The 25,476-nt window shown below is 43.8% G+C and overlaps 1 protein-coding gene across 1 annotated transcript in view; it reads left to right on the plus strand.

Annotated features, from left to right (window-relative positions):
- The window catches only part of LOC139573977 (NADP-dependent malic enzyme-like), a 112,655-nt gene extending 90,131 nt beyond the window's left edge, over positions 1-22,524 (plus strand). Inside the window, exons 6-14 of the mRNA XM_071398015.1 lie at positions 4,003-4,106; positions 15,139-15,248; positions 16,127-16,224; positions 16,924-17,037; positions 18,163-18,268; positions 18,897-19,039; positions 19,826-19,999; positions 21,647-21,745; positions 22,150-22,524. Of these exons, the coding sequence (XP_071254116.1) occupies positions 4,003-4,106; positions 15,139-15,248; positions 16,127-16,224; positions 16,924-17,037; positions 18,163-18,268; positions 18,897-19,039; positions 19,826-19,999; positions 21,647-21,745; positions 22,150-22,317 (1,116 nt within the window). The 3' untranslated portion in view covers positions 22,318-22,524. The remainder of the gene's footprint in view (positions 1-4,002; positions 4,107-15,138; positions 15,249-16,126; positions 16,225-16,923; positions 17,038-18,162; positions 18,269-18,896; positions 19,040-19,825; positions 20,000-21,646; positions 21,746-22,149) is intronic.
- Positions 22,525-25,476: the final 2,952 nt, after the last annotated feature.

Raw genomic sequence — 25,476 nt, forward strand, 5'->3', positions numbered from 1 at the left:
ACTAGCTAGCTGCATTTCCTAGCTAAGTAAGTGAAAAAAAACAACCTCTATTGTTTCTCCTTTGTTTTTTAAAGAAATGAATTTGTTCAAAACTGTCTTTTCTCCAATCAAATCAAAGTTTATTGGTCACATACACATGGTTAGCAGAAATTATTGAGAGTGTAGCAAATGCTTGTGCTTCTTGTTCCGACAGTGCAGCAATATCAACAAGTAATCTAACAATTCCACAACAACTACCTAATACACACAAATCTAAGTAAAGGGATGGGATAAGAATATGTACATAAAATAAATGGGTGAGCAATGACCGAGCAGCATAGGCAAGATGCAATAGATGGTATAAAATACAGTATATACTGTACATATGGGATGAGTAATGCAAGATATGTAAACATCATTATTACAGTGGCATTAATAAAGTGACTAGTGATCCATTTGTTAGTGGCCAATGATTTCAAGTCTGTATGCAGGCATTTGTGAGTTTGTGATGTCTGTTTAGCAGTCTGGTGGCCTTGCGATAGAATTTTTTTTCCAGTGTCTCGGTCCCAGCTTTGATGCACCTGTACTGACCTCACCTTCTGGATGGTAGCGGGGTGAACAGGCAGTGGCTCGGGTGGTTGATGTCCTTAATGATCTTTTTGGCCTTCCTGTGACATCGGGTGCTGTAGGTGTCCTGGAGGGCAGGTAGTTTGCCCCCGGTGATGCGTTGTGCCCGTCAGGAAGTCCAGGACACAATCGCACAGGGCAGGGTTGAGACCCAGGGCCTCAAGCTTAATGATGAGCTTGGAGGGTACTATGGTGTTGAATGCTGATGGGAGGGAGTCAACTACTCACAACATTTTGTGCACTGCAGTGCTAGCTACTGTAGCTGTAGCTTATGCTTTCAGTACTAGATTCATTCTCTGATCCTTTGATTGGGTGGACAACATGTCAGTTCATGCTAAAAGAACTCTGATAGGCTGGAGGACATCCTCCAGAAGTTGGCATAATTACTGTGTAAGTCTATGGAAGGGGGTGAGAACCATGAGCCTCCTACTGTAGGTTTTGTATTGAAGTAAATGTTCCCAGACGAGGATGTCCTCCGACTACCCCATCTACTGTAGACCGTTATTGCAATTATTTGGTAGACATATGGATATATTTTGTATAGTTGAATCTAAAAAACTTTTAAAACAAAATGTTTGACAATTACAAAAAAAATATGAAATTCACTGAGGAGGATGGTCCTCCTCTTCCTCCTCTGAGGAGCATCCCCTGAAGCAGACAGTGGAGCAGACAGGGGGGGCAGGATTGGCGTAGAAGACTGGCAGGATCCTAGGGAGGACATCCCACTCCTGGATTTAGAAACCTGGCTCCAAGTGGCTCTCTTTACAGACACATGCCAGAGATAGATAAGACAAATAGAAGAAGTACAGTATTAAAACACACAATAAAACACACTAGCTGACCACAGCGAAGAGGAGACATTTTGTAGAGTAGACCACGCTTTGATGCAGAGTGTGTGCGTGTATGTGTGTGTTAAGAGCAGATCAAAGTGTGTTTGTGTGATAAATCACATACAGGGGCCCTCTGAACCCAGGCCTCTCATCACCGAGCACTCCATCAGGATCACCACAGACATGCAGACAAGCTACACACACACACGTGTGCGCACTCGACCTGAACTCAGGCCTCAGTCAAAGGGCTAAAGTGCTAGCGTAGCTACTCAATCCCTCTTTCTCTCTGTCTCAATCTGGCCGTCACCGAAACAACTTTCATAACAAGCCAGCTTGGATGGCAATAAAATGGACTAACTACAGCGAAAGATTTCAAGGATGGAATGGCAGTAAATGAAGCCGTATGTATTACGAGGCTGCTCCAAGCAACACAATGAGGAATGGGGAGGGATGTGAACTGGACTTGGGGATGGTAACCAAACCTTATTTCACCTTTCCCATCATCTTGGTACCTCCTTTCTGTTGATCCAACCTTTGGTGAAAGGGTGTGGTGTTTTTTAGCCAAAAACGAGGCTTGATAAAAATCCAGCCAGCAGCAGTGGCATTTGAAACTAGTAAAGGAGTATGATAGGCCGATAAGGTTTGACCTGTGGTATTTGCACACAAAAAAGGAAAACCGGTGCATTTTTCTGACCAAAGGAACAATTTTCTATGAAGAGTTTTGGGAGAGTGGATTACTTCTACCAATAACTTTCAGCAAACTACTTCCACATATTTTTGTCCAGAAGTTTAATTTGAGCTTTTACCTACAGCAATGAGGTAATTTAGGGATCTAAGCATTACCAGTTAGTCTGACTTTGTTTCCCCATAATAGCCCTTGTGAGGAGTGAAAAGTGCCAACAGAAATAGAATTCAAACCAACAAGGGTGATAAGGCCAACACTTTTGATTTGGTGAGGGTCAGTGGTATCACCCCCCCCCCCCCCCCCTTCCTTTTGCCCTCAACAGCTTCAATTCCTTGGAGCATGGACTGTACAATTGTCGAAAGCGTTCTACATGCTGGCCCATGTTGACTCCAATGCGTTCCACAGTTGTGTCAAGTTGGCTGGATGTCCTTTGGGTGGTGGACCATTCTTGATACACACAGGAAACTTTTGAGCGTGTAAACCCCAGCAGCGTTGCAGTTCTTGACACAAACCGGTGTGCCTGGCACCTACTACCATACTCCGTTCGGAGGCACTTACGTCTTTTGCCTTGCTTATTCACCCTCTGAATGGCACACATACACAATCCGAATCTCAATTGTCTCAAGGTTTAAAAATCCTTCTTTAACCTGTCTCCTCCACTTCATCTACACTGATTTGAAGTGGCTTGAACAAGTGACATCAATAAGGGATCATAGCTTTCACCTGGTCAGTCTATGCCATGGAAAGAGCAGTTCTTAATGTTATGTACACTCAGTGTATATTTGCTGACACTATTTGAACTGAGAGGCTGCACTCCTCATTTCTCTTTTGGAATCAACGACACATGGTTCACATTATAGGGGGCTGAGGTTTACAGTGATAAGCGTGTGTGTGTGTATGCCAATATCACTTCATTCTTCCTTACTACTTTAGTTTTTCCACTGTTTTCTTTTTTTCTTTTAAAAGAGGACACAAGCTGCCTCCTGTGTGAGAATGTGTGTGTGTGCGCTGTCTGTCCATTTTACTGTGGATTTGACTTTTAAGGGGACAACGTTGCCCAGAAATAGCATTTGAGAGTGGTTATTAAAAACAATAAATTGCTTGAGCTGGAACCAGTACTGCAGGGGTTGTTGAGTGCTTAAGGGCACAAAGGAAAGGCCTCATAGGAGCAGGAGTCTCCCACATTTAGACCACACACACACATCTATCTTCCTGTCTTTCGCACTCTTTGTCAAACACACATGTGCATGGACACTCTCTCTCACACACACACCACACACACACACCACACACACACACACACACACACACACACGCTCATATACACACACACACACAATGTACAGTACACACAAATACTTCCCTTTTTCTCTCTCCCAATTCGTTTGAATGTAAATCCAAACACCAAATCATGTCTCACTTTCTGCCCCATGTTATTTTTTTAGTTCCACACCAAAGAGATCATAATCATAGTTGTAAATCTTACTTATGTCACACAGTTCTATCCAATATCATCCAGTGGCTAGGACAGTCAGTGTGTGATGGATTTGCAGTGTGGTTGTAGGGGAATGGGCTTTGCTGGATCTGAGGGATAGAGGCCTTGTGAACTCTAACCCAGTCTTTTTTGGATAAGTAGTGGTCTTATATGCAGGAGTAAATGGAATCCAACCAGTCCAAACACTCCCTCTGTCTCTGTCTCTCTGTCTCTGCATAGCGTGCCTCACAGTATGATGTCTGCTCCTACAGTATGTGTGACATACCCAGCTGCCGCAGATGGAAAAAGCAGTTATTCTCCACCCCTGGGTCTGTGTGAAATCCTTACCACTATATACTGTACGAACTGACTCTAACCTTCCCTCCCTCTCCCCCCCTCTTTTCTAGGAGCTGCTGAAGGACCCTCTGTACATTGGGCTGAGACACAAGAGGATTCGAGGCCAGGCCTATGATGACCTGCTGGAGGAGTTTATGAAGGCAGTGTCGGACAGGTACAGTAGAACTATTTTCACACTACTTAGCCGAGCTAAGCCCAAGATGTACTGGGATAGTCTGGTTACACATCCACCATAGGCACTGGAACCAAGCTGGAGAGGACTGCATGCAAAAATATCTGAGCCAGCACAGTATGGTTCAGGTTCACCCTATAGTGAAAATTAGGTATATGAATACTGCCCAAGAATCACATGTCAACACTTCTGCCTTGTACTCTATTTTATCTAAGGTTCAGGACAGTGACTCTGAAAGGGTTTATGCACTAATGCCCTTATCAGCCTAGGAACTGCATATGAAGAGTTTTTTTCCCAAAACGCTTTATCCACCAATTTTTCATATTTGTGTTTTTTTTTATTATTTTTTTATTGGACGCTATATATCCATTGTTTAGCTGGAATGGAATGTTCGTATCCTGTATATTTGACTGTGACATGTGGTTGTCTCCACTAGCTATCTTAAGATGAGTGTACTTACTGTAAATCACTCTGGATAAGAGCATCTGCTAAATGACTAAAAAATGTTTTGCATACATATCTCCTATTAGTGTTTTGAATTATTTTCTATAAAAATGTTTAAATATTGATGTCACATGTACAGTTGAAGTTGGAAGTTTACATACACCTTAGCCAAATACATTTAAACTCAGTTTTTTCACAATTCCTGACATTTAATCCAAGTAAAATTCCCTGTTTTAGGTCAATTAGGATTACCACTTTATTTGAAGAATGTGAAATGTCAGAACAATAGTAGAGAATGATTTATTTCAGCTTTTATTTCCTTCATCACATTCCCAGTGGGTCAGAAGTTTACATGCACTCAATTAGTATTTGGTAGCATTGCCTTTAAATTGTTTAACTTGGGTCAAATGTTTCGGGTAGCCTTCCACAAGCTTTCCACAATAAATTGGGTGAATTTTGGCCCATTCCTCCTGACAGAGCTGGTGTAACGCTTTTTCAGTTCTGCCCACACATTTCCTATAGGATTGAGGTCAGGGCTTTGTGATGGCCACTCCAATATCTTTATTTTGTTGTCCTTAAGCCATTTTGCCACAACTTTGGATGTTTGCTTGGGGTCATTGTCCATTTGGAAGACCCATTTGTGACCAAGCTTTAACTTCCTGACTGATGTCTTGAGATGTTGCTTCAATATATCCACATAATTGTCTTTCCTCATGATGCCATATATTTTGTGAAGTGCACCAGTCCCTCCTGCAGAAAAGCACCCCCACAACATGATGTTGCCACCCCCGTGCTTCACGGTTGGGATGGTGTTCTTTGGCTTGCAAGTGTTCCCCTTTTTCCTCCAAACATAACGATGGTCATTATGGCCAAACAGTTGTATTTTTGTTTCATCAGACCAGAGGACATTTCTCCAAAAAGTACGTTCTTTGTCCCCATGTACAGTTGCAAACCGTAGTCTGGCTTTTTTATGGCGGTTTTGGAGCAGTGGCTTCTTCCTTGCTGAGCGGCCTTTCAGGTTATGTTGATATAGGACTTGTTTTACTGTGGATATAGATACTTTTGTACCTGTTTCCTCCAGCATCTTCACAAGGTCCTTTGCTGTTGTTCTGGGATTGATTTGCACATTTCGCACCAAAGTACGTTCATCTCTAGGAGACAGAAAGTGTCTCCTTCCTGAGCGGTATGACAGCTGCGTAGTCCCATGGTGTTTATACTTGCATAGTATTGTTTGTACAGATGAACGTGGTACCTTCAGCGTTTGGAAATTGCTCCTAAGGATAAACCAGACTTGTGGAGGTCTACCCTTTTTTTCCTGAGGTCTTGGCTGATTTCTTTTGATTTTCCCATGATATCAGGCAAAGAGGCACTGAAATACATCCACAGGTACACCTCCAATTGACTTAAATTATGTCAATTAGCCTATCAGAAGCTTCTAAAGCCATGACATCCTTTTCTGGAATTTTCCAAGCTGTTTAAAGGCACAGTCAATTTAGTGTATGTAAACTTCTGACCCACTGGTATTGTGGTACAGTGAATTATAAGTGAAATAATCTGTCTGTAAACAATTGTTGGAAAAATTACTTGTCATGCACAAAGTAGATGTCCTAACCAACTTGCCAAAACTATAGTTTGTTAACAATACATTTGTGGAGTGGTTGAAAACGGGTTTTAATGACTCCAACCTAAGTGTATGTAAACTTCCGACTTCAACTGTATATGATACGGATAGTCATGAATGAATTGTGAATAATGATGAGTGAGAAAGTTGGAGTCATAAATATCATACCACCAAGACATGCTGACCTCTCACCATTACCAATAAGGGGAGGTTAGCATTTTTGTGAGATATGATATTTATGCCTCTAACTTTCTCTCTCATCATTATTCACAATTCATTCATGATTATCCGTAATCATGGTAACATCCATATTATTGTAGAAGTGTTTAGAAACATATTGTATTCTTATTTCCTATAAAAGTGATTCCAAAATTATACAATACATTATTTACCATTTAATGTCTATTGGGCACTTATTGCAGGCACTTTGCTTGTTATTGTTTACGATAAGTAGCCTATAATAGAAAAATGTGAAGTTTGAAATTAAATAAGTTTGCTAATATGGGTGATTGTTAATGGGACAGTTTATGGTTCAACCATCAAACTAGTAGTAGTAGGATAATAAATAAAAACCTGGTGCACATTAATGTTAGAAACGTATCTTTCTATTCATCGTTACCGCATCAATTCAGGCAATTTATCGCGATATGGATATTTGCTCATACCTCCCAGCTTTAGTCAACATACTGTTCTAACCCTATGTGTCGATATGTCGTCATACTGTAGTTTATATTCCACATCAGACGAAAGAGCACAGGCTCATTCTCAAGCTGACCTCATGCTGATGCTGTTACATGGTGGTGTGGGTCTTACTGAGCTTATACAGAATATCTGAGCCTTCAGTTAACACTAGTTAGAATGTGAGGTTGTATGTGCCTCTGCTTTGTGGGTAGAGGCCGTTTCTGAGTGCTGACTTAAGTGGTCAGATATCCGACCACACTATACCCACTTCATTAAATTTCTAAACTCTCTCTCTTTCTCGCACACGCACGGACGCACGCACGCACACAGACCCATCATATCCTGCAGCCTAGTGATGGAACCAATCTAGCCCTTTCAAACCCCAGTCTCCAGTGCTTTCAGTACTGTGCTTGACATGGCAGGAAAGGATTGGCTAGAGATGGACTCGCTGGACATAGATGCGTTACTGGATATAGGGCTGTTTGGTATTTTGATATTTTTCTACATTAGGTTTGTACATTCATATTGGGTATTTTGTCGCTTTGTGGGGATGGATCAATGACTGTATAAATAAGGGGATGAATATGGAGAGGCCTATACTTTCCCCTGGGGCTTGGAGAGTGTCCAGTCCAGTTCTGTCTCTATAGTGGCTGATGTTTTCTCTTCGGTGACACAGAGCTGTCCCTGACCACCCCTGGTCACATGTGGTCTTGCTTAATGTCAGACCAGTTCAGCTCCACAGAGGCCAGAGCAGAGACCAGGGTCTGGGGCCCCTCCAACTGGCAGGGGAAAGCCATGACTCCTTAATAACCGGGTGGCTTCACAACTCCAGGGAATGGCAGAGCTTTTCCCCCGAAAGAGCCGGTTTGGCGGAAAACAAATGATTATTGGGTTGGAAATTGAGTGAATGAATGAATGATTATAGTCTGGGAGAGAAACGGAGAGCTCTTAGGCGGGCCGGGCGCTCATTTGGTGCCGCTTTATATTCTGAAGCTGATTTGTCTATACTCACACTGCCTCATATAATTTGATATCTTTGCTCATCAAAGGCCATGCAAGCATTTGTCATTCTTCTAATTTTTTTTTTATTTCACCTTTGGTTAACCAGGTAGGCCAGTTGAGAACAAGTTCTCATTTACAACTGCAACCTGGCCAAGATAAAGCAAAGCAGTGCGACACAAACAACAACACAGAGTTACACATGGAATAAACAAACGTACAGTCAATAACATAATAGAAATGCAAATGAGGTAAGATTAGGGAGGTAGGGCAATAAATAGGCCGTAGTGGCGAAGTATTTAGCAATTAGACACTGGAGTGATAGATGTGCAGAAGATGAATGTGAAAGTGAGATACTGGGGTGTAAAGGAGCAAAAAAATAAATAACAATATGGGGATGAGGTAGTTGGTGTCACAACCTGACCATAGAGGCCCTTTTTTTATTTTTTTATTTATTTATTAAGGTCGGGGTGTGACTATGGGGGTGTGTTCCTATCTAGGTGTTTTGTTTTCTATGTTGGTCTGGTCTGGTTCCCAATCAGAGGCAGCTGCTTATCGTTGTCTCTGATTGGGGATCATATTTAGGCAGCCATTTCCCCACTGGTTTTTGTAGGATCTTGTTTTTGGTTAGTTGCCTGTGAGCACGCCATTAGCTTCACATTTCATTTGTGCTTTATTGTTTTTTTTGTGCCGGTTCACTAAATAAATATGTTGAACCCATACCACGCAGCACTTTGGTCCGACAATCCTTACAACGACGTTCGTGACAGTTGGATGGACTATTTACAGATGGGCTATGTACAGGTGCAATGATCTGTGAGCTGCTCTGACAGCTGATGTTTCAAGTTAGTGAGGGAGATATGAGTCTCCAGCTTCAGTGATATTTTTAAATTCGTTCCAGTCATTGGCAGCAGAGAACTGGAAGGAAAGGCGGCCAAAGGAGGAATAGGCTTTGGGGGTGGCCAGTGAAATATACCTGCTGGAGCGCGTGCTACAGGTGGGTGCTGCTATGGTGACCAGTGAGCTGAGATAAGGTAGGCTTTACCTAGCAAAGACTTATAGATGACTTGGAGCCAGTGGGTTTGGCGACGAATATGAAGCGAGGGCCATCCAACGAGAGCATACAGGTTGCATATGGGGCTTTGGTGACAAAACGGATGGCACTGTGATAGACTGCATCCAATTTGCTGAGTAGAGTGTTGGAGGCTATTTTGTAAATGACATCGCCGAAGTCAAGGATCGGTAGGATGGTCAGTTTTACGAGGGTATGTTTGGCAGCATGAGTGAAGGATGCTTTGTTGTGAAATAGGAAGCCGATTCTAGATTTAATTTTGGATTGGAGATGCTTAATGGGAGTCTGGAAGGAGAGTTTACAGTCTAACCAGACACCTAGGTATTTGTAATTGTCCACATATTCTAAGTCAGAACCGTCCAGAGTAGTGATGCTAGTCGGGCGGGCAGGTGCAGGCAGCGGTCGGTTGAAGAGCATGCGTTTAGTTTTACTTGCATTTAAGAGCAGTTGGAGGCCACAGAAGGAGAGTTGTAATGCATTGAAGCTCATCAGGAGGTTAGTTAACACAGTGTCCAAGGAAGGGCCAAAGGTATACAGAATGGTGTCGTCTGCGTAGAGGTGGATCAGAGAATCATCAGCAGCAAGAGCGACATCACTGATGTATACAGAGAAAAGAGTCAGCCCAAGAATTGAACCCTGTGGCACCCCCATAGAGACTGCCAGAGGTCCGGACAACAGCCCCTCCGATTTGACACACTGAACTCTGTCTGAGAAGTAGTTGGTGAACCAGGCGAGGCAGTCATTTGAGAAACCAAGGCTGTTGAGTCTGCCGATAAGATTGATTTCAGGCCAAGCTCTTGTCCAAGGTGGCTCCTGTGAAACAGTCTACATGTGTCCCCTCTCCTTTAGTCGCTGGCCAGACTATTGGAAAAGGATACAGATAGAAACACTCCGATCAGTCAACACGATCCCCCACAATGTTTTAAACCAGTGGAACCAAGGCCCACCAACAGTCTAGACACTGTTCAAGTCTTTCGTATTTTGGGTGAAGAGCCCTCTCAAACTAACAAGACCATTTTCAAATGCTAAACAGGAGAACTTCTGTGAGAGTTGGCCTCTCCTCAGGTTTGCATGAATTGAGGGTCGGTGCAGGGGGCAGCACACAGGGCATTTCAATGCCTGAAATATTTTTGACTTCTGTGCCTCTCGACCATTTCCCGCCACGTTTTTGTCCCCATGTCAAATCTTTTAATGAGTAAAGATTCCCTCTTTTGAACCCAACAACTCTGTCGTCCGTCTTTGTCTGTCCATCGTCATGGTTATGGGGCCAGCTTTGGGTTAGACCTCTTTGGTAGATGGGGTTAGGGGATATCGGACAAACAGGCGGATGTAGGGGGAGAAGGAATGCAGACTGTGTTTCTGTCTTTAATGATGGAGAGGGGATTTTGGGAAATAATGTGTGTCGCTGAGAGATGTTTGCTCTCTGGAGGAGAGAAGGAAAGAGGGAGGCGAGACGCTGTGGCTTTATTAAGAAGGCTTTGTTCTCAACCTCTCTGGCCTTTCAGCCCCCAGGCCCCTCGGCTCAGCCCCCCATGGACACAGAAAGAACAGGCAGCCAATGTGGATGCACACACAGGGAGATGGAAACAAATACGGAGGTAACAGGGCCTGACCCTGGCATGTGTGCGTGCGTGTGTACTGTACAGGTATATGTAAAGTTTAGGACAGTGTGTGTGTGTGTGAGTTATCTTGCTTGGACAGCTGTGTTTGGACAGAGTGCTCTTATCCATGACATTCTTTATTAGTGCCAGCGGCTCCTTGGTATGCACACGGAGGATCAAGACCCACTTCATGCCTCCTCTTCTGTCGCACCCTCAAACCTGGAAGTAGAGGACACTTCCGGAAAGATTCTAGGTACAAGTTTAGGTTTCATCGGGCCTGGGATGAGAGAGGATTAAGTTGCCTCAAGGACCTGGGGTCTTTAATTTGTCCTCTTTATCCCACGCGCCAGTCCAAACGTAACACCGCCGCGTCTGAGCGATCCGCCACATGGGAAATCTGCTGTCATCTCTCATAGCCATCTTAGGTTTTTTCAGACCAGTATCAAACATTTTAGTGTGTCAAAAGGCTTTACACTCACTGTAGGGGAAGTTTGGCAGTTAGTGAGAAACCTCAGCGCCCCATCAAAAGGTGATAGTCTTAACTTGCCGACACGGGAAACACTTATTTCCTCCAGTAAGAATGTGTATTATCCATATGAGCTGTAAATCCCAGAAGAATGAAAGTGTCAAAAAGAGGTCTGTATTGTGCTGGTGACGTCCCCCAGATGGCTTTAGCAGTGCTAGGAAAGTATCACATTGATTGAGGCCTCAACTGTGCACTCCACCCCTAGTCCATCCGCCAATGAGTAGCCGATATCAGTGAAAAGTGTGTGTGTGTGTGTGTAATAAACATCATGAAGCAACACTTGCTGTCTACAGCAAGAATTATATTACTCAGCACAATTGCCTGAAGCACACATCATACCCCTATATATGCTTAACTCAAAACAGCATTAGTTTTGCTCTGACGCACACACAAACCTTTGACTGCAAGAAATGCATTTTGATTTATAAGAGGAATTAAGAAATAAGTATAGAAAAGAGCAAACAAAATAAATGTAAGAACATAATCGTAGAGGTCACTGGTCACCATTGGCCTCTGTATAAACAAGCATATACAATGTATACAGTACCAGTCAATAGTTTGGACACACCTACTCATTCAAGGGTTTTTCTTTATTTTTACTATTTTCTACATTGTAGAATAATAGTGAAGACATCAAAACTATGAAATAACTTAGTTCAACACTTTTTTGGTTACTACATGATTCCATATGTGTTATTTCATAGTGTTGATGTACTCACTATTATTCTACAATGTAGAAAATAGTAAAAATAAGGAGAACCTTGAATGAGTAGGTGTTTCCAAACTTTTGACTGGTACTGTATGTACAGTGCATTTGGAAAGTATTTAGATTCCTTCACTTTTTCCACATTTTGTTATGTTACAGCCTTATTCTGAAATGGATTAAATAAAAACATTTCCTCATTTATCTACACACAATACCCCATAATGAGAAAGCGAAAACAGGTTTTTAGAAATGTTTGCAAATGTATTACAATTAAAAACCGATACCTTATTTACATAAGTATTCAGAACATTTACTATGAGATTCTAAATTGAGCTCTGGTGCATCCTGTTTCCATTGATCATCCTTGAGATGTTTCTACAACTTTATTGGAGTCCACCTGTGGTAAATTCATTTGATTGGACATGATTTAGAAAGGCACACACCTGTGTATATAAGGTCCCACAGGTGACCGTGCATGTCAGAGCAAAAACAAAGCCATGAGGTCGAAGGAATTGTCCATAGAGCTCAGAGACAGGATTGTATCGAGGCACAGATCTGGGGAAGAGTACCAAAACATTTCTGCAGCATTGAAGATCCCCCAAAAAACAGTGACCTCCATCATTCTTAAATGGAAGAAGTTTGGAACCAAGACTCTTTGGCTGGGCGGCCAGCTCTAGAAACTGAGCAATCGGGGGAGAAGGGCCTTGGTCAGGGAGGTGACCAATAACCCTGGTCACTCTGACAGAGCGCCAGAGTTCCTCTGTGGAGATAGGAGAACCTTCCAGGAGGACAACCATCTCTGCAGAACTCCACCAATCAGGCCTTTATGGTAGAGTGGCCAGACGGAAGCCAGCCTCTCCTCACTGAGAGACTGTGTTCTCTCCACTTCAACCTAGGAATTTCTACAAGGCATGTTACTCATCTCTGGGTGTGGCGTATTGGTAGTTTCTAGAGGCTTCTCACCTAAAGCAGATCCAGCCTCTTTGTCTTGGGTGTGTTACGGTAGGCTGGGAGGTGCATTGTGGGAGTGAGGGGCCCATTCAGACGTCAGGTGTCAGAGAAAGACAACAGGCTTTAGGGAAGAATGGAAATCGTTAGTACAATGGGGGTCAATACATACCAGGGGGTTTTGTTCTGATCGGAGGTACACCCATCTAGCCCTCACTCCCTCTCCCCATCTCCCCTCGCCCCCTCTCTGTTGGTATGGCCTGAGGAGCAGGGGTTTGACCCTAGCCAAGACTGATTTCAGTCTCTCCCTCCATCGCAAATATTCTCATTTTGGTTTTGATTGATTGATTGTGGACATTCAGTCCTCCTCATTAGAACTGCTATACAGAGCTGCGCAGATCATGTACTAGCTATCAGCAGGATAAATCAGTCTGTGCTTCAACTCGAAGCTATCCACTCCCTACTATATGATTTTGTCACATGCAACACGAGAGCTACATGACTGTCGTCTGTCTCAGAGCTACAGAGCCACAACACTCTGCCTCCAAAACCACCTCTTTGAATAGCTGCGAGGGCGCCTGTTTATCTGGATGAACTGAGGTGACCTCGTAGCGATACACAATAAAGCACGTTAGGGGGCGGTAGTGGTGCTGTAGTGGTGACAGCATCCTCGCCTCTCTCGCTGTGCGCCTCTTCCGCAGCCTTGAGACAATGAAAAGTTTATGGTGCCTTTTTGGCTGCTTCTATCATCCTCCCCGTAACCATAGCTGCACTGCTTTAGTACTTTGCTTTCCTCTGTGCCTGATAGAAAACACATTTTCTCTCCACGGTCCTGCTGTGCTCGTTTGGAGCACTCGTTCAGTCATTCCCTGTGTCAATCGTCGCTTACAGAATGCGCTGTATCACAGATGGCTGAGTCGGATGAAATACAGGGTCAGACAGACGGACACAGTGATGGAACCCACCTCGCTGATCTGGAGCTAAAGTTTTATTAGCACTGAAGCCCAACTCTCATCCTCTTATCCTTCCTCTCCAATTCTCTTCCTCCTCTTGCCCTGGAGGCTTAAGCATTTTAGCAGCAGAAGGCCAACTGAGAAACGGCTTTCGTGATTTGTACAATAAGCTGCAGAAATGCTGGAGTGAGTCTTTTCCATATGCCGGGTATGAGGGGCTCTCCAGAAAGATGGAGAGAGGGAGCGAAAGAGAAATAATGGAGAGGGAGAGAGAGAGAGAGAGGGGAGAGACAACCAAGTTATATTGTAGCTAGAAAGATCCATAAAGAACAAGGGGGTGAAACTCACATCATCTCTCCCTCTCCTTGCCCTCATGATTGACAGGACCATACTCTGTGCTGCCGTCGCTCTCTGTTTGCTCGACCTGTCCCCATTTTCCTCCCGCGCCATGCGGCCGAAATGCGAGCCCTGGAGTTTTCATTAGAAGTGCATCTCCCACCCTCTCCCTCCCTTCTACGCCTATTGTATCTGTGTGACACTGGGCTTGGCTAATAGAGAGAGCTTGTGTTACTCTGTTTTCACAGATTTACAGCACTGCGGAAGAGAGCATGGGAACCAGGAGTCACTTTCTGCTAAGGCTATTTTAGCAGCTCATAATACATTTCTTATTTTCTGTGTATCGTGTTTTTGTAGGGTTTTGTATTAGTGGATGATGAGGTCATATATGTCGGTGAACAGGGTGTCAGGTGACCTGGGGATTAGCTTGTAAAGTTGTTCGGTGATGATTTACTAGGTGGTCCTGCTATTCTTACCATTACACAGGGTTTTATAGTGTTTCCGTTCCTTTGTGAAGCTAGCAGATCTCCCTCCTTGACAGACATTTAACCTGTCTAGTGACCTGGAGGACAGCTGTTTGAGGATTGGTCGCTAAGCAGAGGCAAATAGCCTGTCATAGAATCAGTCCTGAACACCAAGTCTCTTACTGTATTTTTGAGGCCTAAGTCACTGACAAAGTGGATTGCTGGATGGTATAGCCTGCACATTGAAACATGCTTATTTACATTCATAATTAGTCATATGCATTGTATGCATAAACACCAAGCTCGTACAGCATCCCACTCCACATGTTTCAAATGTAACTCGAGCTCCTCAACAGTGAATGAGTGCCCTCTCCAGGACAGAACTGTGAAGGTTCTTATTCCTATGGTGTAGAAGGGGGACTTGGTACAGGCAGAGGCAATGCACTATTTGCTACACAGACGTGTGTGTGTGTGTGTGTGTGTGTGTGTGTGTGGGCAACATTCCTCTACTGTCGATGCACAACATTATCACAGTCCTGGATGTGATTACTCTGATTTTCAGCTCTCTCCTTTGTTTGAACTCTCTTGGCCCTGTGGCGAATGACTAGGAAAAGAGTAGGAATGTGAATGTTGTCTTATCTGACTTGGCTGTCTTATCCGCAGGTATGGAATGGATTGTCTCATCCAGTTTGAGGACTTTGCCAATACCAATGCCTTCCGTCTGCTGAGCAAGTACCGCGACCAGTACTGCACGTTCAACGATGACATCCAAGGTACACGTGTACTTCGATTGCAAAATGCCAATATCAATTGCGCAGAGACTCGATAACGCGCTCACAAGAACCCACACACATGCACCACACGCACACGCACACCACTCCCCATGTCAAATGCACTCAAACTCCCTCTCGAGCAATCATCCTCCTTCCCTTTATCTCTCCCTCTCTTTTTCTATTTCCACGTTCTCTTCCTCCCTCCCTCCCTCCCTCCCTCCCTCCCTCCCTCCCTCCCTCCCTCCCTCCCTCCCTCCCCCACACACACACACACACACACACACACACCCAACCACCAATTCTGTTTAAATCAGATAGCTTGTTCATAGAGCACTAATTCAAATGTCAAACAAACACACCGAGCCCCTGATCCCTCTCTCTCTCCAGTGGGTTGGGTTTGATAGAGTCCTGTGGAAAACAACAGTAATGTAACAGTAAGTCCAGAGACTCCAGACTAGGGCTTGTGTCCCAAATGGCACCGCTATTCCCTCTATAGTGGACTACTTTTGACCAGAGCCTTATGGGCCCTGTGTGCACTATATAGGGAATAGGGTGCCATTTGGGACACAGTCAAACTTTTTGTATCCTTAATGAGACCACAGTATCAGTCACACCATGTCTATGGAGCCATTAGTTCGTCTGTCAAATAAAACAATTTTCCCCAGAAATTAGCCCTGGTAGCCGTGATTTCTGCAGGCTAATCTAAACCATATTTTCTCTCTAATTCTCTGTCTCGGTAAATCTGCTTCCTATTACTGCAGACAACATAAAGGGCAAATTGACTCTCTCTCTCACTGCAATAGTAACTCACTTGAAGAAAGCTCATACTTGCAGGTCTAAATCATATATGTCACTCTGTCCCCCCAAACCCCCCTCAGGTACCGCTGCAGTGGCGGTGGCCGGCCTACTCGCTGCCCTTCGTGTCACCAAGAGCAAGATGTCAGACCATACCATTGTATTCCAGGGTGCAGGGGAGGTGGGTGCAGAGCTCTTGTCAATGTGCAAATTCACTCCTGTTTTTTCTCTGCTCAGAAACGCGCCAGACTGATTGCCCCTAATGACATAATCAGAAATAACCACAGACCACTGCTTCAAATACCCATTCCCAATCACTGAGCTTTTTATTGAGGTCTAGTAGACCACTAGGCTGTGCTCAACAGACCCTGTCTCTAATAAACAGGAGAACATGGAAATACAACTGTGATTAGCACAACATCATTTGTAATGGGGAGACATTTAGAATGTATTTTAGCCTCTGGGGCTCTTGGCCTAACTGTGAACCATAGTACCCCCATCTTCTTTAAAATGCCTTGTTTCATGTGTTTTCCATGTTGGTGGATGACCACTTTGTATTGAAAGGGAAGTAGATGGTGATGTGTAGAATTTGAGTGTATTTACAGTGAAGGGTTATTGTGCTGAGAACAGAACAGAAAAGTGAGCCTTTCAAGCATTTCACAGACCTGCATTGAATTAAATCACAAAATTGAAAGGTGTGCGTTAATATAACTAGAGTCAAGATTACAATAAGTCCGAATAATAACTGGGTAAATTGTTTAGGGGTGAAAGCTAGGGACTTATTTCTTGTTTGATCAGGGAAGTGAATGGTGGGGCACAGAGGCATTCCTATCACATCTGCTTTCTCTCTCCCTCCCTTTTCTCTCCCTCTTGTCCCCAGGCTGCGATGGGGATAGCTGACCTCATCACGATGGCGATGGAGAAGGAGGGACTCCCCAAAGACGAGGCTCTGAGGAAGATCTGGATGGTTGACTCCAAGGGCCTCATCGTCAAGGTGATACAAGTACCTCCGCTCTGGCCACTCGTCCGGGGTCACTCATCCCCTGTAGAGTAGACACAGCTCTGTCTGGAGTCCCCACTGTCCGGACCTATAGGCGTGCATATATTCATGATGTGTGACGCGACTGACAGAATCTCAGTTTACTTCGTAAAATTGACTGAATTTAAATGGAACTGATCCCAACCCTTGTTTATTATACATGAACTGAAAGACAGACATGAGTCTGAATGAGAGTCGTAGCTCTCATAGTTCAACAAGACAGGTAGAGTCTATAATGGGATGAAACACTGTAGATGTTATGCATTTAATTAAGGGTTTCACCAGATGCTGCCAGAGTGTGGATGAGTTTGAGCCTGGTTGTCTACCAGTCCTTTGAGTCCGTTGTTGTGTTGACACGGGCTACTGTATTGCATTTATTTCGACAGAGAACTGCCACAGTCTTAGCCCTGTCATGATCCACATGTGGTTGGGGACTGAAGAACTACCCAGAGATTGTCATCTGAGGCATGTTTGTGGAGTCAATTCTGTTTGATCAATGATAAGAATAACTCTGCACAGTGCGCACACACTTACGCCAGAAGCTGGTATTGTGTCCATGCTTCTGTCACTGTATGGCCTTTTCCCGTCTGTCTTGAAAAGGTCATTCTGACCACAGGGTTGACGCAATAAAAGATGAAGAGGGAATTGTTTATGGAAGTAATCCTTATTTGATCAACTAAATGATGAGGCTTTCAGGCAGACAGACATGCAGACAGAGTGGTGGTGCCTGTTGATATTCACTTTATAGGATTCTGGTAAAGTCACTAACTCCATGGAGCCTTTGGCAAGCTGGATGTACGTTTGTCACCAATTCTGTAGACCAGCATTGAGTCAACACTGCCCTCTAGTGACCAGAACACATAGCACTTGACTCCACTGAAACTCCAAGCTTATTTCCCTTAAGTGGGTTAGGGTGGAGAAGTCCAGAATCCTTGGCTCTTGCAGATAGTCTTTGTGTCTGTGTTTGAATTCCTCTATGTATTTATTTCAGAGATTATCAAAGATAACATCAGTTGTTGGCATGTGTAGAAACAAGCTCCATTATATTCTGTCTTCCAACTATCTCTCTTCCACCCTCAGGGAAGAGACCACCTGACCCATGAGAAGGAGAGGTTTGCCCACGAACACAAGCAGATGAGGTACCTGGTAGATGTGGTGCATGAGCTCAAACCCACAGCCATCATAGGTAATACACCAATCGGCTCACTGGGGAGGCAGGGAGGGGGTCAATTGGATTTTAAGTGAACCTTTATTTATAAATCCAATTTTATTGGTCACATACACGTGATTAGCAGATGTTATTGTGGGTGTAACAAATTACACAACATATACCCAATACACACAAATCTAAGTAGGAATGAATTAAGACTATATACTTATGGATGAGCAATGTCAGTGCGGAACGGACTAAGATTCACTAGAATAGTATAGAAAACAGTATATACATATGAGATGAGTAATGATATGTAAACATTATTAAGTGAATGAGATACCATAGAATAGTATAGAAAACAGTATACAGGTTACAATTCAATATAATCCAGTAAATCACTGAGATTAATTGAAATTCCAATTACCCGATATCTCTCCAGGTGGATAGAGGGCTTACCACCCCTGGGTTAGAGTTTGTAGTGGTCCGCATGGTTAATGTGTTCTCTCGTGGGTCTTATTCATTAGGATACACCGTAGCAAAACATTTTGCAATGGAAAACAAAAGTGAGCATTTCATATTGGATTTAAGTTCAGGTAGTCCCTCCCTATTTCAGTCTGTTTTCTTCCTTTTGGTGCCTAATGAATACGATCCTGCTCTCTAGGTGTGGCAGCCATCTCTGGAGCTTTCACGGAGGAAATCATCAGGGACATGGCCTCGTTTAACGAGAGGCCGATCATCTTCGCCCTTAGCAACCCCACCAGCAAGGCAGAGTGCACTGCCGAGCAGTGCTACACCATCACAGAGGTACCGGAGAGGGTCTGAAGTGTCTGTGTACTTCAACACTTGATCAGCTCTGTGGTTGAACAGTATGTGTACAGGAGATAATATAAGTGAATGCATTGTGTTTACTGGTTAAATTGATGGCTGAGACTGTGCGAACGACTCAAACCACTGACTTCCGCCCCCTGTCCCGCCCACCTGGACGCCTCTTCCCCAGAGCTAAACAAAGGAATCACGTTCTGCTCAAGTGGTACTTGGGTTACTTCTGCCTCATATTTCTGAACAGCTGAAATAAAAACCCTGTGGTGATTTTAAACTAATGTTCCAAAAATATATATATTTTGTAGGTTAATTTAGGATGTAGGCTACAACCCTCTCTGTCTGTTGTAACTTAAGATATTGCAGTAGCATAAACATAAGCAGGACACAGTCTAAACAGTCTGCATTTTAACCACAAAACTGTTATTTCGCTTTTCATTGATCAACACCACACAATTTGATTGACAGCAGAATTTAAGTTTGCCAGTATTCCACCTCTGGGCAGCCGAACGTCCTGCGTTTTCGCCAGAGTACTGTCGCCTCTAATCCTGCACATGCTACAGAAGGTTCAGTTGTTTAGAGATCGGGAAGAGGCGTCCAGAGAATTCGGCCTCGCAGCCACTCCATAAATTGATTAAGAGCACATATTGTACTTACTACAATGACCCTGGGGGAAAGTTCATTTAGAGAGGTTGAGTCAGTGTGTATGTACAGTATATGCACAGTAATATATTTTCCTGTGTTGACACCCTCAACACTTGTTTGGTCCAGGGGCGGGGCATCTTTGCCAGTGGCAGTCCATTTGACCCCGTGACCCTCCCTGATGGGCGGACGTTCTTCCCTGGCCAGGGCAACAATGCGTACGTGTTCCCTGGAGTCGGCCTGGGCGTCACCGCCTGTGCAATCCGACACGTCACCGATGAGATCTTCCTCACCACCGCAGAGGTAACACACACACACAAATGCATCCATCCAATTATCAGTTCATTTACTTTCAAATAGCTTGGTGACAGAGCACTCATTAAAATATCATCTTAATTAACACACACACCCTCCAACTCTCTCTTCTTCAACTGACTCTCTCTGTATCTTCCTTCCTATATCTGGCCTGTCTCTTTTTAACACACTCTCTTCCATTCTCTCTATCACTTCCTATTCAACTCCCTCTCTATCGCTCTCTTGTATATTTCTTCACCTTCTCTATTCATGTATTTTCTCCAACTCAATATCTCTTTCACTTTCCGTATCGCTTTCTCTATTTGTTTCAACTCAATCTCGCTATAATTCTTCCCCTTTATCTCTCCCTCTTTCTTCTTCCCTGGAGACCCTACATGAAAACTACTACAGTTTACTATAGAATACTACAGTACTTACTATATAATTCTATAGTAAACTGTAGTATACTGTAGAATACTATAGTAAACACTACAGCATTATCCGCAAAAAAAACACTGTAGTAAATGCTACAGAAAATGTCTGCAAAAAACACTACTCTTTTTAACTATAGTAAATATTAAAGTATCGGATGTGCATATACCTTGCCCATTCCCCTCCCCCATATTGCAATTTGTGCCACCCAGGAGTGAGAAACCTACATGCCAGGTATAGACCTCAGTTATATAGAAAAGAGCAGAATCTCAGAACTATCTGTTCAGACCCCAGTCCTACCTCCTTACAGGTTATGTACAACCTACTGGAGAAACCTACATTTCTCCAGTAGGTTTCCTGAAGGAGAAAGACTCCACTTCTATGTCAAATATAATAAAGCACTATAGTAAATACTACAGTAATGTCCACAAAAACACTACATTAATTACTATAGTATATACTAGTTATTTTACAACAGTGTTTATACTATAGTTAACTGTAAATACTACAGTATACTACTGTAAATACTACAGTATTCACTGAAGTCTACAAAAACACTACATTGAATACTACACTAAAGTCTGCAAATAACACTACAGTGAAACTCAGTCTGCTTACAGATCATTAAGGAAATCACTTAAAAATGTCCTCATGTCTGTCCCCAGCTCAGTGGCATGGCAAATATAACAATATCCCTGTGAGCCCAGTCAATAAACCATCAGAAAAAATGCCCAAACTGATAACCTCTCATAGGCTGATCTTGTGCGAATGCCAATCAGCTCTCTTTCCTCTGTGCTGCCTGGCTCTGCAGACATGGGAGACGATTAAAGCTTCACGGTGATGCATAAATGGGGGGTGCATTACTGAATGACAATTTCATGTTTTATTTGATACTGTCATCATGGGCCTCAAGCATATGAGAGCCACACTCAGCCTACCAATGAGGTAGACTGAGGATGGAGGACGGTTGCGCAACAGAAGGAGGGGGAGGGTGGGATGAATGTCAAGTCTTTGCTACATTATCTACACTGATTGCCACCCATTATACCCTAATACCCACCCTACCGGTATATCATATAGAAATCTAATCAAATGTAACTTTATTTAAAATGCATTCCAACGTCTCAATACTCTTTACAGTAACGTGTGTGTATGTTAAGGTATGCCGAATATCTGTTTGTGACTGTGTGTGCATAACTCATCCATTTGGTTGCTCTCTGACAGACCATTGCTGACCTGGTGACAGAGAAGGATCTGTCAGAGGGAAGACTGTACCCTCCCCTGAACACCATCAGAGATGTCTCTCTCAAGCTGGCCGTGAAGGTGAGAGCACACACACATCTGCACGCACGCACACGCGCACACACACACACACAAACAAACATGTCCTTAGGTCTTCATGCTGCCATAGCCTCAATCGGTCTTCACACTTACACTGAGTATACCAAGTATACCGAGTATACCAAACACCTTCCTAATATTGAGTTGTCTTGCCCATTCACCCTCTGAATGGCACACATACAAAATCCTTCTTTGACCTGTCTCGTCCCCTTCATCTACACTGATTTGAAGTGGAGTTAACAAGTGCGGGGATCATAGCCTTCCCCAGGATTCACCTGGTCAGTCTATGTCATGGAAAGAGCAGGTTTTCTTAATGTTTTGTATACTACTCAGTCTATACAGTGTACACCTATGAACTATCGTGTGTGTGTTTGCGTGTCTTACAGATCGTGGAGTTTGCCTATGAGCACAAGTTGGCGACGCTGTACCCGGAGCCTGAGGATAAGGAGGCTTTTGTGCGCTCCCTGATCTACAGCCCTGACTATGACGAGTTTGCTGTGGACTCTTACCGCTGGCCAGAGGACGCCATGACCATCCAGTCATGCAAAATGTGATGTGGTGGAGAGACTGAGGGCGAGGGACATGGGGCACAAAGGAGAAGTGATCCAGGAAGGGAGTGAAGGAGACTACAGAAGTGCAATATCATCAAGACAATGGTGAATGTGGTTTTGATGTAAAAGGGAAAATATCTTAATGAATGTGATAGATACGAGCCAAAATAGACATGATCAAATAAATGGTTTAAATGATTGTTTACTTCATATCTGCTGTCATTGTGTTTGTTTGTGTGTGTACAGTACTTTTAGCGGTTTCTTGGGTAAGGTTTGGGCATTACCATTGTTTGCTCCCATGACCGTGTCATACTAAGTGGGAAAATTCTATCTTCAAAGCTAACAGAAAATGTGTCTATAAAACATATAACTAGGAGAAAGACTGTTGGCTGTGATGCACAGGGTGAGAGGAGAGTGGGTCTTTTATGTCACATGCTAGATGTCTCCACTCAGCCGTCCCAAAGTAGCATGACTAACTCTTTTCCCATTGATATACTGGTAAGAGTCTGTCATCCATACACAAAGGCCAGGGTTATAGAGAAGCGTGTTGCTCTGTCAACAATGTGCCTATTAAAGGCAATATTCACAATGTTTGTGGGCACCACATTCACTGTAAACTCAAGAGTAAATTAGAGTAAAACCGTGAAATGCTTACTTACAATTCCTTCCCAACAATACAGAGTTTAAAAATAATAAAATAATACAAATAAAATAACATAAGACATAAAATAAAATACAAAAGAATGGAGCTATGTACAGGGAGTAGCAGTACCAGATCAATGTGCAGAGATATTTGAGGGAGATACTTTATATGTAGTGTATGTAAATACCCCTTCAAATTGATTGATTCAGCTATTTCATCCACACCTGTTGCTGACAGGTGTATAAAATTGAGCACACAGCCATGCAATCTCCATAGACAAACATTGGCAGTAGAAGGGCCTTACTGAAGAACTCAGTGACTTTCAACATCGGACCATCGGACCATTCCAACAAGTCAGTTCGTCAAATTTCTGCCCTGCTAGAGCTGCCCCGGTGAACTGTAAGCTCTATTATTGTGAAATCAAAACGTCTAGGAGCAACAACGGCTCAGGCACGAAGTGGTAGGCCACGCAAGCTAACGTAGCACCTAAAAATCCTCTGTCCTCGGTTGCAACACTCACTACCTAGTTCCAAATTGCCTCTGGAAGCAATGTCAGCACAATAACTGTTCGTCGGGAGCTTCATGAATTGTGTTTGAAATGTAGTTCTCCCGGGTGGCGCAGTGGTCTAGGGCACTGCATCGCAGTGCTAGCTGCGCCACCAGAGTCTCTGGGTTCGCGCCCAGGCTGGGCTGGGTTCGCGCCCAGGCTCTGTCGCAGCCGGCCGTAACCGGGAGATCCGTGGGGCGACGCACAATTGGCATAGCGTCGTCCGGGTTAGGGAGGGTTTGGCCGGTAGGAAGGGTTTGGCCGGTAGGGATATCCTTGTCTCAGTATGTAAAAAATGTAATAAAATGTATGCACTCTACTGTAAGTCGCTCTGGATAAGAGCGTCTGCTCTTGGCCGGTAGGGATATCCTTGTCTCAGTATGTTAAAATGTATACACTCTACTGTAAGTCGCTCTGGATAAGAGCGTCTGCTAAATGACTAAAATGTAAATGTAAAAATGTGTTTCCAAGACTGAGCAGCCACACACAAGATCGCCATGAGCAATGCCAAATGTCGGCTGGAGGGGCGTAAAGCTCGCCGCCATTGGACTCTGGAGCAGTGAACACGCGTTCTCTGGAGTGATGAATCACTCTTCACCATCTGGAATTGGCGGATGCCAGGAGAACGCTACCTGCCACAATGCATAGTGCAAAGTTTGGTGGAGGAGTAATAATGATCTGGGACTGTTTTTCATGGTTTAGGCTAAGCCCCTTAGTTCAAGTGAAGGGAAATCTTAACTCTACAGCATACAGTGACATTCTAGACGATTTTGTGCTTCCAACTTCGTGGCAACAGTTTGGGGAAGGCCCTTTCCTGTTTTCACATGACAATACCCACGTGCACAAAGCGAGGTCCATACAGAAATAGTTTGTCGGTCTGTGTGGAAGAACTTGACTGGTCTGCACATGGCCTTGACCTCAACCCCGTCGAACACCTTTGGGATGAATTGGAACGCCAACTGCGAAACCAGGCCTAATCGCCCAAAGTCAGTGCCCGACCTCACCAATGTTCTTGTGGCTGAATGGAAGCAAGTCCCCTCAGTAATGTTCCAACATCTAGTGGAAAGCCTTCCCAGAAGAGTGGAAGCTATTATTTCAGCAAATGGGGGACCAACTCTATATTAATGCACATCATTTTGGAATAAGATGTTCGAAGAGCAGGTGTCCACATACTTTTGGTCATGTAGTGTATGTACATGAAGGCAGGGTAAAGTCACTAGGCATCATAATAGATAATAATAAGAATAAATGAAAGAACAGAGTTTCAGCAGCAAATGATGTGTAAAAGTGTGTTTGTTGTGTCGATACGCATGTGTGTGTTATGTGGTTGTGTGTGCGTATGTAGTGTATGTGAATGTGTGGAGGTGTCAATGGAGTGTGTGTTAGTGCATGTACGATACAGAGTTTAAAAATAATAAAATAATACAAATATTGTCTAGTGAGTGTGCACAAGGTCAGTGCAAGATGGGGTCTGTGCAGATAGTCAATTAATGGTTATCTGAACTATTTAGCAGTATTATGGCTATTTAGCAGTCTTATGGCTTGGGAGTAGAAGCTGTCTCGGAGCCTGTTGATACGAGAGCTGACACCGCCTGATATAGAGGTCCTCAACCCCAGTGATGTACTGGGCTGTCTGCACCACTCTCTGTAGCTCTTTGCGGTCGAAGGCGGTGCATTTGCCATAACAAGCGGTGATGCAGTCAGTCAAGATTCCTTCAATGGTGCAGCTATATAACATTTTGAGGATCCGAGGGCCTATGCCAAGTCTTTTTCGCCTCCTGAGAGGGATGAGGTGTTGCCGTGCCCTCTTCACAACAGTGCGGGTGTGCGTGGACCACAGCCCTGTGGATGGGGTCTCTCCCCTCTTTCTCCTATAGTCCACGAACAGGTCCTTAGTTTTACTGACGTTGAGGGAGAGGTTGATGTCCTGGCACCACACTGCTACGCTTCTGACTTCCTCCCTGTAGGCTGT

The sequence above is a fragment of the Salvelinus alpinus genome, chromosome 4 (assembly GCF_045679555.1).
Source record: "Salvelinus alpinus chromosome 4, SLU_Salpinus.1, whole genome shotgun sequence".
NCBI classification, from domain to species: Eukaryota; Metazoa; Chordata; class Actinopteri; order Salmoniformes; family Salmonidae; genus Salvelinus; species Salvelinus alpinus.